General features: G+C 38.7%; 1 protein-coding gene across 3 annotated transcripts in view; it reads left to right on the top strand.

Moving 5' to 3' along the window:
• Positions 1 to 15,730, top strand: part of UNC80 (unc-80 homolog, NALCN channel complex subunit) — a 239,604-nt gene extending 223,874 nt beyond the window's left edge. For 2 of the 3 annotated variants that reach the window (XM_060106370.1, XM_060106371.1), the window contains 6 exons: positions 2,482 to 2,620; positions 5,097 to 5,153; positions 11,653 to 11,734; positions 12,682 to 12,793; positions 13,773 to 13,972; positions 15,464 to 15,730. In XM_060106370.1, the coding sequence (XP_059962353.1) occupies positions 2,482 to 2,620; positions 5,097 to 5,153; positions 11,653 to 11,734; positions 12,682 to 12,793; positions 13,773 to 13,972; positions 15,464 to 15,730 (857 nt within the window). The remainder of the gene's footprint in view (positions 1 to 2,481; positions 2,621 to 5,096; positions 5,154 to 11,652; positions 11,735 to 12,681; positions 12,794 to 13,772; positions 13,973 to 15,463) is intronic. The other variant, XM_060106372.1, reaches the window with a different exon arrangement.

Genomic DNA, 15,730 nt, shown 5'->3' with positions numbered 1-15,730 from the left:
CCTGCTGATGCAGGGGACACGGGTTCGTGCCCCGGTCCGGGAAGATCCTACATGCCGCGGAGCGGCTGGGCCCGTGAGCCATGGCCGCTGGGCCTGCGCGTCCGGAGCCTGTGCTCCGCAACGGGAGAGGCCACAACAGTGAGAGGCCCGCGTACCGGAAAAAAAAAAAAAAAAGAGAGAGAAATAAGGATCAGCAGTTCGAATATTCAATATAAGTCCTAGTAATAGTGCAGAACTTAAAGTAATATCTATTTTTCTTTAACGGTTGAAGTAGTCTCTCCCAGAAAAATGTTTAAATATGGCAAATGATAACAACCTCTCTTTAATAGAGCTAAATATATTTTGCAAGTAACCTTATGAATTAGAGGATGACCAAGCCAGTAGGAAGGAAGTAGAGAAGAAAAGTAGAGAAGACACAAACAGAGATAGCAATGACCAAAGGCCAACACTCATACACTTACAAGTATGCAAGTTTTTGCTAATATCTCTGCTCTCAAACATCACAACCATCCAATGACAACAGGGTTGCTAACACACAATGTGGTGTGATTGTGATGTGGGTGTGTATTAATTTATAAGGTGGGGTATGAAAGCTAGAGCGTTGACACCTTTGAATTAAAAAATTTTTCCATTCAATCATCAAACCTGTATTAAGACCTAGCAGGAACAAGATGAGGAATAAGAAAGGATGAGAAAGATATATTCTCTGCTCTCTAAAATCTTAGATATAGTCTTGTAGAGGAGAGGACAGACCTTTTTGATAAAGAACACTTAACAAAAGTGTAAATGAGGGACTTCCCTGGTGGTCCAGTGGTTAAGACTTCGCCTTCCAATGCAGGGGATGTGGGTTCAATCCCTGGTCAGGGAGCTAAAATCCCACATGCCTCATGGCCAAAAAAACCAAATCATAAAACAGAAGCAGGGCTTCCCTGGTGGCGCAGTGGTTGAGAGTCTGCCTGCCAATGCAGGGGACACGGGTTCGTGCCCCAGTCCGGGAAGATCCCGCATGCTGCGGAGCGGCTAGGCCCGTGAGCGATGGCCGCTGAGCCTGCGCGTCCGGAGCCTGTGCTCCGCAACAGGAGAGGCCACAACAGTGAGAGTCCCGTGTACCACAAAAAAAAAAAAAAAAAAAAAAAAACAGAAGCAATATTGTAACAAATTCAATAAAGACTTTAAAAATGATCCACATCAAAAAAGTCTTTAAAAAAAGGAGTGAATGACACAGCACATGATTAATCACCAATATCAAAGGAGTAAGTGTTAAGTGATATATGAGTTTGGATAAGAGAGAAAAAAGGCAATGGAATTTCAGAAAGGTCTTAGTAGAAATAGCTCAATCTACCCTACCACATTTTTTTCATGTTTTTTAGGGCACATTTGATTATTCTCTTCTTTATGAACACATCTAAAAAGGAAATACCATTCTATAACAAGAATCAACTTCAAGTCGGTTATATAGCAAATTAAAATTTTTAGCACTTTTCGTATTCACCTCTTTGGTTTGAAATAAATTTCACTAGAAATATGACCACTTGGGATATTTTAAATAAATGATGTCAGACAACCTTACATGGTAGCATAAGTTCACCAAAATTCTGTATCAGTCAAGATGTGTTTTCTGTTCAGTTACAAACAATATTTGCTCACTTAGAATGAGGTCTCCTTGTCACAAATATTGTGCTAAAGTTAATTTTCATATGGATTTGAATACATTAATTTCAACTTCTATGGAGAAAGCAAGATTGCTTCAAACTTTAAATTTAGGTTAAAATAAGCACTTGTTTCTGAACTTTATAGGCTTTTAAATATTTTTCCAAAAATACCTGAAATAGTCTTTCCCTCAACAGTCTAAAAATCATGAAATGTACTGAATGTAGTGTTTGAATGTCAAAAATGCTTGATTTGTTCAATAACAAAGTCCCTTACTGAACTATTTCTGTAATGTTTAAAAATTTTATTCTAGCTTTTCTGAAATCTTTAATTTGCAGATTAACCTACTTGTAGAAATGGACAAAAAGTTTACATATATTTCATGAAGGCTGTTTGAGGGTGGGAGATGTGTAGATGGGAAGAATTATCCTTCATCCCTTTATGCAGATTAAGAACCAAGCCCCCAAAGGTCTTTTTTTTTTCCAAGATGGAGATACATTCATGAAGTTTTACTGAAGCTGTTTCCCTCACCCAAATGAAGTAACCAGTCACTTTAACTCAAAGTTCTGTTCATATTCTCAAAATGACACTGTTCAGTAACCCTAGAGGCTCAGCTGTTAAAGTCTCTGGTTTTATAAAAGTAGTGAAGATGTTTCTTAAGGCCCCAAAGGTCTTAGTTTTGAATCTGTACAAAGGGATGAATGATAATTTAGCTTTAGATACTGCCCTAAGTTTGCATACAAGCCAAGGATGGAACCCAAGTACAAAGCTGGTCTGGGTTTTCTGGTCCACATCCCAGTTTCCTAACACTCCCTTCTCTGGCCCTTTCAGATGACTCTGTCAGCATGCCCAGTGTGGTAAGTGAACAAGAAGCTTACCTCCTGAGTGCCATTGGAAGGAGGCGGTTCTCCAGCCATGTCTCCAGCATGTCTGCACCTCAGGCTGAGGTGGGCATGTTACCCAGCCAAAGGTAAAGAGCCACGGATATGTTATACTCTGCCTTTAGGGCCAAAGGTAGAAATTCTGAAAACTCACTCCTGTTATTCTAAAAAAGGACTAAAGAGAAGCAAACAATCAATGTTGTTAAGTAGACCATTCAAACAACTTTTCAACGAGGGTTGCACAGGCAACAACTTGCAGAGAGTTTTCTAAGCCAGGCCAGTAGAAGGGATCTCAATTTCTGATCCAAACATTGTTTCTCCTTAAAATTTTTCTATAAACAGATATATGGTCTTCTTTCATGGTCTTCTTTCAGATGACATTCTTGTATTTCAGCTATAACATCAGCTAAGCTAATAATGAGTACCTGGCAAGTGTATAGGACTAGCTTGATATATGTGGTAGTTTAGACTTCTGGTGTATCGTCAGTATTTAGTTGGAGGTAGTGATGCTTAACCAAGCAGAAAAAGACCAGTGCCACTGTGTGTGACGTTGGGCAGGTCATTTAACAGGAACCCACTGTTTTCTCCTCTGTGAAATGAGAGGTTAGCTAAAGTTGGTCTTTAAGGTAACTTCTCTACCTAGAGAGTTTTATGTTTCCATAGCTAAACTCTTTAAAACATTTTATTTGGTGTTCTCTGCCCTCTAAGAATATAGACTTAAAACTTTATATATATAGTTTACCATATATATGGTTATATAGGAAATGATCTGACATAAGAAATAAAACATTATCTATTTCAGAGGTAGTATTTTTACTTCAGAAACTGAATTCTTTCAAAGAATCAGTCTTATGTGTTTTTATCTAGTTTGTTGTTTATTCTTATTACCTATAGAGTCATTGTGGTATAACTTATACATGGAGAATAAGAACAATCAGGGCACATTCTAATGCTCAGATAAAATTAGTTTACATGCAGAAATAATTACCCTAGACCTATATCCTTTAGCAAATCATTCCTGAACTGTACAGATGAAATAAAATTTGTGAAATAAAGCCAAACTTTGGAGAATATTCAAAAAATAGGGGGAAATGATAAAAGATTAATAAGTAAATTGCATACTTAAAAAGAAAGCATTATTTATGTACTACTGAGTTATTACAAAAATTGGTAGTATATAAGGATTACTATCATTGTAAGAGATTGCTTTACCTACCATTTGGTAATTTATCTTTGAAAAGGAAGTCTTATAAATAAAATATATGAACAAAATCAGAGCCAAACTATAAAATATCCAAAAAATGATGTAAAGTCATACAAGCAGTTAATACTGGTAAGTAGTGATTTATTTTTAATTGCTAGAAATGTGCAAACTTCTACCAAGAATAAACGAAAACTATCTAGCAGTCTGTCTAAAAGTTTAAATTAGGGAATTTTAAGTAAAGAGTCTTTTGGTTATTTACCTAAAATAACTAGGCCAGCAATTCCCTTTGTACATATCCATTAAGGAGTTATCTCATTTCTGGGGAGAAAATTTGTTCTATTACGGATATACTAGAAATCCAGAAAAATAATATAGTTAAACCCTCTGGGCTAAGGAAGGTAATTATGTGTGTTAGGGAAAGCCTCTTTCTGGAGATGGTTGCTATTTTTACAGTATACAATTAGGTGAACAACAATTCTCTAGAGGCAGGCACTCCAATTTTCTAAATTGTTTAATTCCATCCATTTTAACAACTATTTATTGAGTGCCTCGTGAGTACTTAGCTCAATGCTAGGCACTGAAGGAAAGGGAGAGAAAGTATAACGCAGTTTCTGTTCACAAATTCCCAAATCAGTGTGATCCAAATAAATCGATAAACTGTTTAATTATTCTTTCACCAACCTGACAGGTTTCTTCTTTTGACATTTACAATTCAGTCACTAGAGGATGGAGTGAGGACGTAAATGCAAGTTCCATGTGAATTTTCCAGGGTTATCTTCCTTCCATTTGTTTACTTGCATTTTCACTGCAAAATTAGCAGATGAAGTTGGGTTCTTTCTTTGCTTTTCTTAATGGCATCAGTTCCAAGAGTTGGGTTGTGGCCGTTCATGGTAAGTGGTTTCTGTGTGATCATGTCATAACACACAAGAAAGAAGCAGGATCCTAATCAATGAAACATCTGTACATATGACAGGTGAAAAATCATAACCACCCAACCAGATGGTTACCAAAGGAATGATAGTTTTGTCTTCTACAGATTCGTTCTGCAGTGCGTTCCAGAGCCCCCATGTCCATTCGGAGCTCGTTTTAAGTCCCAACTCTTGACCAATAAATAGATCACTCACTCCTCTGAGAGTCGTATCCACCCAAAGCCCCTCCTCCCCGTTGCCTTGAGTCCTAGGTCTTGACAAACCCAGCACAAGGTGAAATGGTTGACTGTCTCCTTTTCTTTCCTTATTCTGTTAAGTTTATTTATTTATTTTTGGTTCTTGGAAGCAGAAGAGTGCATGTTTTTTTTCTTTTTCTTTTATTTGTTGGCATTTTCTTTCCCTAAATGCTTCATCTCCCTACCCCTCCTGCAGTGAACCTAATGTCCTCGATGACTCCCAGGGCCTGGCCGCCGAGGGCAGCCTCTCTAGGTACAGTGTCAACGCTACCGTGTATTGGTGTCTGTGCTGGAAAACGAGCTGTTCCCTGTCTCCTCTGTCTCTCTGTCTCCTCTCGCCCCGTCTTGATATCAATTTCCATTCCTTGCCCTTTGTTACTCATAAACACACGAGCCTGGAAGTCAAAGGTGTAGCCTCCTTTATTTTCAGCTTCAGAGCTCAATCAGAGATGGTCTAAAAAGTTAACTTAAAAAAAAAAAAAACTTCCTGGAGTTCTCCTAGGGACTTACCCATGGACTGTCTCAGGAGTTTGATATGCAAAATGTTAAATTTATCCCACCTAATCATTTTCTCCCATGCTGATATTCCTTAAGAAACATTTTTTTCAGAAGCCTTTTAATACAACTCCCCCTCATTAGGAAGCCTCAGTCCAGACAGGTCTTTCAGCTAATACCATGGATGATAAGAAAACAGTGATGCTATAATAAGAATACCAATGTCAGTACGATTTATATAATTCCCTCTCTTTGATGCATGCAGCATGACAGGCTATTATAGTAGCTTGTTCAAACAACATTTACATAAAGAATGTCTGTCCCACCACGAAGATGACCACCAAATTTGCCATGAAATATCAGACACAAACATTTCTTGGTGAGAGAAGTCTTACGATGCAAACAATATAATGGCTTAGCTATTGGTTTAAAGCTTCAGAAAGGGGGACTGCACCTTTAACACTCAGTTAAACCACGGCAAACATTCCTAATTTTGTGCTGTTGATTCACACCTCTCAACTAATCCTCATTAGGGGTAATGCTTCTTGTTCATGCTAAGAGTGCCTTTGTTCCATCTCAAGATAAAATATTCCCTTTCAGGTTTGCATTATATAGTGAGTTGTACCCGTGTTTATTGCTTTATCACAAAGACGAGGAAATGTTGAGAGGCCGTTCCTGTGAAAGGTTGTCCTTTGTTTTCTTTGCATCTTGTTCAGATTTCACATTTTCTTCCACAATTGAAAATGGGAAATTTATTCCATCATCCGGTGTATCTTTTTTTTAACTGGCCCCATAATTCATGACATTCATTTGTGTTTGCGAGCCCCTGCCTGGGCAGGTCAGTCTCTTATTGGTGGTAAATGTGGAAGTGCTGCAGAGTGCAGGCTTAATTCCATTACGGACAGCTTTGGGGATGAGGAAGAATGGAGCAGTCCTTAGGGAGGTTTCCCTTCATTGTTCACAGTGTTGGAAGAGCTCTGAACCAAGCCTAACACCGTGACCACTGGTTTCAAAGCATTCATTTGTTTAATGCTGAATATTACATACAAGACAGGAGAACCTAGTTAGGAAGATGATTTCAATGTCCTGTTGAGAGTGGAAAGTATTAAATCAGACTTCCATTTGGCTAACTTTGTCCCAGGTCTTTTCTAATTAGGCCAAATTCTATTCTTGCTGAGTAAAATGCTAGTCTGGGGTTGGTGAGAGAAGGCAGGAGTTTGAGTTGATTTTTATAAATTCTCCCAAGGACTTGGCCCTCTCTGGCAGGCTTAAGGGTTCAAATGACTGATCTGGAATTGTCTAAACCAATCCAATCTGCTCTGGGTCCAGTGTTGATAGGAATAAACCCTAAGTTCTTGCTATCTGAGGGTGGTTCAGAGCCAAAGCTATAGGTTTTATCTACAGTTGAATTAGTCGCTCATGGGAGGATACTGATGACTGTTTTAGGTCAACTGTTGTTGATCTGTTACTCCTGTAACTGGTGTGTTTTAGTTCTGGGCATCAGTCACCTGGATTCATTTGTGGTCATTAAGAAACCAGAAAATGAGGCACTCACTTTGGATTCTAAATAATTCTGTAAATGCAGAGGCGTTCCAAGAGCCGTAGCACGTCCACCTTTGCCATACACTGCAAATCATATCTCTTGAATTCCATCATGTCACCAAGTTCTCTTTGGAGGAGAGGAACTTTTGGCATTTACTAAGAGGTGGGTTTATAAAATAGGATATATATTTTTTATATTTGGTTTCCAGGCTTTCTTATTTTTGGCATGAAACTTCTTTGTGCTGCAGACTCTTAACATCCATCCTAAAGAAGCAGTAAGACGTTAACAATGTAAATTACATTTAACACATACCTGAGCACTCAGGACCTAAAAGACACCCAAAGTAATCCTAAGGAAAACCTGACTCCAAGGCTTAAAGAACATCAGCAAGCAAGCATGCCTAACGGAAAGTAATAAATCCTGTTCCTCCTCCCAACCCCACATTTTGATAAACTTTCTGGGGATTTGCTTTTGAAAGAGCACTTGTTTTAGGCAAAATGGGCAAGTTGGTGTAAGGGCTAAATGAGGAAGAGACCAGGATAATAGTATAACCTGATGAATAGGTGGAAACCAATAAAAATTTTGCAGACCTTCAGAAAATTTCTTCTAGGATTTTTCTTTAACCTGTGCTAACTGTTTTCTTATAAAGATTCATGGCAAGAAGTATAAGCCTGTTAGAATCACTATGCTGAGAAAAAAATTTTGTCTTTTGGAAATTAATAAACTACAGTAATATTTCATGGAAGAATTCTCTTCTTTAACAGTGTTGCTCTTAGAAGTACAGAAACTTCATCGTAGTTCTTCCCTCCCTGTACCCACCCCCAAGTACACACACCATGGACCATATTTTCTCTCCAGAAGAATATAGACATACAAAAAGTTATTCAAGCACTTAAGCCTAGAAGTTTATACTTGAGAGTTAAATTTTGTTTGGACACGTTAGAACATTTTGAAAGGCAGGAACTGACAACCAAATCTAGCTTTAAAAAAAAAAAGAGATTACAATGCTATTTGATTCTGTAAGGGTAATTTTAATTGCAGTGGGAAATAAGAATGTGGCTCAAGTTTGAACAAGATATACAGTCTGGGTGAAACAAAATAAAAATAACCTATCCATCTCATGATCATCCACATTTTCAAAGTATGCAAACTTGGCAAGTACTCCCAAATTACAAACAAAAGATTAAAACAAACTTTTTATGTAGCTGAGAATTAATAGCTAAGAAAATGTGTGTTGTGATACCCAGAGAAGTGTACTTTGCCAATGCTAAATCAGTTCTTATAGGATAACTGAGATCCAGATTATTCCCCCTTTTTATCTGATTCCAGTCCCTAATCTCTAAATTCTGTGGCATTTAAAATACATTTTCTTGGATGTTGTGGAGGCTAAGTAAATTTTAAACAATAATCTTTTACTGGGAAAGGGAACAGTAGGATTTTGTCCACTGTTTATATCTCTGTACTCTATAAATGCTTTATGGCTCCTTCAGTGCTGGCTTTATGCATTCCCATCCCAAGGCAAGCAAGCACTCAGGGAAAATGGCTACACTGTGTGCTTTGTACTCCCCCTACAGATTTCTCTAACCATGTTAAAATTGAAACTAAAAGTACAGATAAAAGCCATGAAAATACAAATTCATTTTCTCTATACTCGTCTCACCCAGTACTTCTACTTAAAATTTTTATTTATGAAATCTATTTCTAGATTGAAATACACTTTTTTTGTACTTTGAGATGAGTGATATAAATTTTTGTTGTATTACTGAATGGCCCTTTGTTCCCCTATCCTTTAAGCAATACCATTAGTTATATATTCCATTAGGAGATACATATGTGTTTATACACTCCAATCCAAGTCTTCATGCTGAAAGAAGAAAGAGGTCATTTGTGCCCGAATTGTCTTCTAACATTGTCTAAATTTCCCTAGCTTGTAAATTACTTCCTTGCATTTTGAGTAAGGTGTTTTTGGTTTTTCCAGAAGGTTGAGTCACATCAGTTCTGCCAAGACCCAAGTATATTTACTCCTCTAAAATCCAGATCGTTTGCCATGCTAATGTTGTGTAGTGACTCAAAAATACAAAGGATGATTTTAACTTCCATTTAGAAAGTTTTATTTGCTTTTATACTTATGGTTTTGCCTTTTTATTTGGCAAAACATTGGAAATCAGCCATTCTCATTCCCAAGATTCACATTTTTAGGGAATCAGTTTTCCCCAGAGAGATGCTTTAGGCAAACACCATGGTCTTCTGGTTGGTGTTATATTGCACACCTGATGGTCCACACATCACAAATCCTACACATGATGGAAATACTACATGATGTGGGGAGAAGGTAAATTGAGACCACTTTTTATATGCAACTCTAATTTGATATAGACCCGAAATTACTTCTGCATAAATAACTTCAGTTATTAATTTCTCTGGCTGTTTATTATTAACATATCCTCTGCATGCAGTTAAGCCAGACTTTGATGTTCCAAATATAAACATGTTAACATCACATTCTCAGGGAGAATATATATATATTAACTGAGCTGTATTTCCAAGGACATATCCTATAATTTAATCATTTATATGTGCATTCCATTGATGAAATATTATATCATTTACATAGAACAGCTAATTACTAAAGCTATAAACTTGATCCATTTCTTAGATATAAGCCTCTCTATCCATAGAGAAAATTTTGATGCTTTTGATCCTCCCTTGGAATAATCATGATGAAATTACCATTGTTTTGACATTTAACACTCCCTGAGAGATGTGTATTTCTTTTCTTGCACCATTTTTTTCTCACAATCTCAGATTACTGAATAAAATGAGACAAGCGGACTGCCTCTATTTCATTTTCTCTGTCCAAATATTTTTAAGACATTTTATTACCTACTTCCTTCTAGTGGTCTAGAAGCAATAAATTCATTGCAAGTGTAAAACAAGGAAGCATACTGTTACATCACTTTTCATATTCAAATCATTTTACATCAACTAACTTCTTTTCTCTACCTTAATGGGAGGTAGGTGGTAAGTATTAACCTCCCTTTACGGCCAAGGGAACTGAGGTAACATTTAGATGTCAATGAAGAATCCATTCCAGTGAAAGCTTTGCTTGGTATTTGGGAGAAACTTGTTTCTACTTTTGTGCATATGGTAATTGAATACTCTTTCCAATTTAAGACACGTTAAAATGTATAATTAATAAGGAGATGTCATTTCAAACATGCCAGCAACTTAGTCTGGATTGCTTATCAGAATTTATTGCACTGTTCCTTTGGGGTAATTTTCGATCTTCATAGAAAGATCATCTGTGGTACAAAGCCATATATGTATAAAAATAAGATACAGTGATCCTTTGAACTTGATATTCAGGAGAACAAGAAAGTTTAAAAAACATCTGTTTTTAAAACTCTTTATGGAATTTTGTATTGTGTATCCCAAATGGCCTAATTACATATAATTACATTCTTATTTCAGAAGAACTATGATAAACTCCATTTGGGAATCATTGATTCTCTTCTAGTGGAAGTGTAAGACTTTTAAAAAATGACACATGTGACTGTGTCAACCATGTGATGATTAACTAGTTGTTAATAAAACAGGGGAAATGTCTGATTGTCCATCCTGCCACCTGCACGGAGACTGTATTTAGGTAGCTCATTCTTTTAAAATAGGAATGAATGCATACAGTCTTTCCTTTTCATGGACAGTTGCTGACTCTGCATTCCTCTGTGGAATATTTTACTGTCAAAACTATTTGCAGATGACTCTCCTTTTGCAAAGGCAAAGCAGAAATTAATTTACCCATTAACCAAATAATCACATTGGCATCATCCACAGGATTACAGTGTTCTCTGGGGCACAATACATTTCTTTTTTTCACCTCCACTCTCATTATAAATTCCTATTATACATGCATGCAGAATGAAAAAGGATCATGGGTCCATGACAGTGATTTCAGCTCCACCCAACACTAAAATAGGGACCACTGCCAGCAGTCATTTTTGCATATAAAAAAGACACATACACAGTAAATTTGGGGGGAGCAGGTTGTTGCTTTTATAAACTGTGTATTATGTTTGGGTGCAGCTATTCGATATTAAACCTCTAAGTTGTAATGACAGCTTAATTACTTTGCCAGCCTTTTAAATCAAAAATCGTTTTTACAAGACATTTAATTGTCTATCCATGTGACTATTCGTTTACTCAGTCACAGAGACTTCAGGCTGCAAACATGTGTTGAATGTGACGCTTCACCCAAATGGATTCTGTGTCTGATGTGTTTGATATTCGTTCATCTTATTTTCATTTAAACTGAAAATTTTTAAAAGGTGTTCCCATCCATGTGATAGAGTTGTACATGTTTGTTCGTCACCACCTTTCTCCTTACCCTTGAAAAAAAAAATTGAGATTAGCATATAACATCTTAAGCCTTTTGGTGGCTTCAAAACCAGGGGTGTGATGTTTTGCTGAATGATAGATCTGGCATCAGTGATTGAAAACAGAATCTCAATTTTGGCAGCTTGGGGCTACGAGGCCTCGTCTTCCCTCCTAAACCTTTGAAAACTCCCATCCCGGGGATTCTTTCCCAACCTTCCTTCAAAGATAATGGTATCTTTGAAGTGACTGTTTCCTGTAAGTGATTTTGACTAACACCCACCAGACAGTGGTCTTGTGTGCTTGCTCCAGGGCACACTAACACTGCTGATGCTCTCAACAGGGTGGCAAGTGTGCAGAGTGAACCTGGCCAGCAGAACCTCCACACTCAGCAGCCACTGGGGAGGAAGAGGGGCCTGAGGCAGGTAAGCAGACCCTGGAAGGGCAGGAGAGTCATCCTGCGAAATGGAAGGTCTACTCAGTTTTTAATGCCCATGTATATTAAGACTATATTTTACCTTCTCCCCACCTGAACTAAGCAGTACAGAGCAACTTTAAAACATGGTGAGTGCTTGGGCAAGCGGAGAGTTTGTGGCTTCTTCTATTTTTAGCTCTTAATCTTCTTATTAGCAAAGCTGATTACTTGGTAAAATAAGTGGGCCTATATTTTTATTTGCTCCCTATCCAGAAACCTTTGCCAGCCAAACTACTGAAGATTCGTGATAAGGTTGATTTAAGGCCTGTTTCTGTAGAGAGGCAGAGACAGTCATCCTTTCCTCCTCGTTTCAAGATTAATAATTCAATTTAAAACTGAAATCGAAGTAAAGATCATCTTTATAAATTTCCCTAGGTGGGGTTCCTTTACGTTACTGTCTAAATAAAAATCTAAATGAGGCTTTGTGCTGTTGCTTTGATGGGAGCATCCCAGCACTGATTTGGAGACCAGACATTTTCCCAGTACCTGAGGTGTTTTTCATCAACCTCCCCTTGAGAGTTAGCATATGTTCAGCTACAGCTTTTAGATGAGCAAAGGCTGATTGATAAGCAATCATTGTTAGTTTTGTATCCTTAAATTCACTGAAATTCTCACTGTGACTATTTCAAATTATGTTAATGTTCTTAGGATATATAAAGGAGTAATAATCGTTAAGATAGAAGTGGCTAAGGGGATGCCAGAATCAAATACACACTTGTATTTAAATATGCAGAAAGAAGTTTATTTTATTGGCTATGAATGTTAAGGAACAACCATAAGACTCCACAGAGACCCACAAAGAAGGGAACAAACCATAGTCAGAATCCTCTGAGCTCAGTCTTTCCTCCCAGGCAGTTAGTTCCTTCTTGCTAGTTTTCTTCTGCCTGTTCTCTTTAGCTAAGACGTCCTCTACTATCACGTCAGAAGACTCAGACTGAACCCAGAAACCGCCATGGGGCTCGGCTGTCAACCACCCGCAGGAGCATTCAACCTAAAACGAAGCCATCGGGTGAGGCCTCCTGTGTCCCTTCTGACTACACATTGACACGTTGCCCTGCCACACAGCCAGGAAGGCCTGCAGAGACTGAGCTCATGCAGATAAGCACACCTTGGGGAGCCACTAGGGAAAGGGACAAAATTTCCCAGGAAACTTGAGTGCCTTTTTTTTGCTCACCTTTCCCAATTCCATCCCTCCCCTCATGCACCTAGGAAATGGAACAGTCCAAGGTAAACCACAAATGTTATGAAATTTGATGATAGAAGGTTGTGTTTCATTTACCCAAGCCAGGAAGACAAAGGAATGATGAATAATAGGGACTTTTAAATCTTGTTGGCAGTTGTTATGAGCAATGATCAAGTTCACTTAATGATCTATGCCAATTTTGTTTTTACGTAAAAACTATTTATGTGAAAAGGCTATTTAAAAATTTTTTTTAATAAATTAATTTTTTTATTTATACTATTTATTTTTGGCTGTGTTGGGTCTTCGTTGCTGCACGCAGGCTTTCTCTAGTTGCGGCAAGTGGGGGCTACTCTTCGTTGTGGTGCATGGGCTTCTCATTGTAGTGGCTTCTCTTGTTGCGGAGCACGGGCCCTAGGTGCGTGGGCTTCAGTAGTTGTGGCACATGGGCTCAGTAGTTGTGGCGCATGGGCTTAGTTGCTCCACGGCATGTGGGGTCTTCCTGGACCAGGGCTCAAACCCGTGTCCCCTATGTTGGCAGGCGGATTCTTGACTGCTGTGCCACCAGGGAAGTCCCTGAAAAGGCTAGTTTATGCAAAAATGATTTTTGTACTCAAGTCCTAGTCTTTGTAAGAAGGTGAAATCAATATATATACATAATAGTCTAATATGCTCTCATTTACTGATAAACCAGCAATGTCTTTACCAAGAAAAGTCAAGTCAGGAGACACTTGTTAAAACTAATTATTAAGCACTGCCAACCTACTTTCCTCCTATTCCTATTTACTGCTCTACTTCTGACCTACAGCGGATCAGAAACGATCTGTGACCTTCATTGAGGCTCAGACGGAGCCAGCCGGAGCCCCAACAGACATGCTTCCTGCCACAGGCCAGCCACAGGGCTGCAGCCCAGCCCCATCCAGGAAACCAGACGGAATGGACAAACCAGTGCTCACGTCTTCCCCCGCCACTGTTGTTGCTGACCTTTACAGCCTGTCTCCGAAGCAGGTGAGGGCACTGGAGAAACAGGCAAGTCTTGCTCCTTGCATACTTCTGTCTGGGAACCATTGGGATATGCAGATGTCATCCATATGACTTAAGTCTGGGTCTGTAATGTTTTGTTAGACAGACACTGGTCCCGTCATCATGAAAAGAAACAACAACTGTAAAGTATATGGCCAAGAATACATCTACTTAAGAAGGCATAAGAGAAATCTTCATACTCTTTGTTATGAAAATCCTAAGAAGAAATATTTCATAGTTAAAATAACCACTGAAAACCAGTATATAATACATGATTGACAGTTCAATTCAAAAAAATATATAGATAAAGTTACCAATTTAGATGAAACTTTTAAATATAGAACCTTCTGAATCCCGTGAGAGGAACTTTTGTTTTGATCTTTTTCATTGTTGTTTTGATCTTTTTCGTTGTTGTTTTGATACTTTCTTGTTGGTTTTGATTTTTTCCCTGCTTTTTAAATTTTTTTTAATTTTTATTTATTTATTTATTATTATTATTATTATTATTATTATTTTTTGCGGTACACGGGCCTCTCACTGTTGTGGCCTCTCCCGTTGCGGAGCACATGCTCCAGACGTGCAGACTCAGTGGCCATGGCTCACGGGCCCAGCCGCTCCGTGGCATGTGGAATCTTCCTGGACTGGGGCACGAACCCATGTCCCCTGCATCGCCAGGCAGACTCTCAACCACTGCGCCACCAGGGAAGCCCCCTGCTTTTTAAAAATTTATTTATCTTATTTATTTATTTTTGGTTGTGTTGGGTCTTTGTTGCTGTGCAGGCTTTCTCTAGTTGCGGTGAGCGGGGGCTACTCTTCATTGAGGTGTGCAGGCTTCTCATTGCGGTGGCTGCTCTTGTTGTGGAGCATGGGCTCTAGGCATGCATGGGCTTCAGTAGTTGTGGCACACAGGCTCAGTAGTTGTGGCTCATGGGCTCTAGAGAGCAGGCTCAGTAGTTGTGGCACACAGGTTTAGTTGCTCGGCGGCATGTGGGATCTTCCTGGACCAGGGCTCGAACCCATGTCCCCTGCATTGGCAGGTGGATTCTTAACCACTGTGCCACCAGAGAAGTCCCTTTTTCCCATTTAATGATAAAAATGCTTTTGATTTTTATCATTAAATTCCCATAGGTCCCACATTCTTCTCATGGGTTGTTTAAAGAAAGCTAAGGGGCAATATACTATATATGTTTGTAAAGTCTTTAATGGTTAAAAAGCATTGTAATACCATTGTCTCATTTTTATCCTCACAGTCTACAGGATAAGTGGGGCAAAATATTATGCTCATGCAACAGGTTAGAAAACTGAGGCTTAGAAAGTTGGAAGGGCCTATATGAGGTCTCACATATACCAAAGGCTAAAACTGGGTGCACCCTTGGGATTCCTTGTCCAGTTACAGGTGTACAACAAACATTCTTTGATCCTTTTCCCTAGTACCCATCCTATATTTCCATGATGTTATGATCCTTTTGGTCACAGGGTGAAAGCCTCCCAGCTGAAGAAGGAGAAAAGAAGGAGGACACAGAAATACAAGGTGCTACAGCACATAGCCCCCTCTCTACTCAACTCTCAGACCCTGATGACTTCACAGGCCTTGAGACATCCATCCTCCTACAGCATGGAGACACTGTCCTTCACATCAGTGAGGAAAATGGCATGGAGAACCCCCTCCTGTCCAGTCAGTTCCCTTTTACTCCCACTGAGCTAGGGGAGACTGAGGTAGACCTAGATGAGTCTCATGTTTAA

This window comes from Mesoplodon densirostris, chromosome 8, assembly GCF_025265405.1.
Source record: "Mesoplodon densirostris isolate mMesDen1 chromosome 8, mMesDen1 primary haplotype, whole genome shotgun sequence".
Classification (NCBI taxonomy): domain Eukaryota; kingdom Metazoa; phylum Chordata; class Mammalia; order Artiodactyla; family Ziphiidae; genus Mesoplodon; species Mesoplodon densirostris.
Note: the sequence above shows the minus strand (reverse complement) of the source record. Positions and strands in the feature narration are given on the sequence as shown.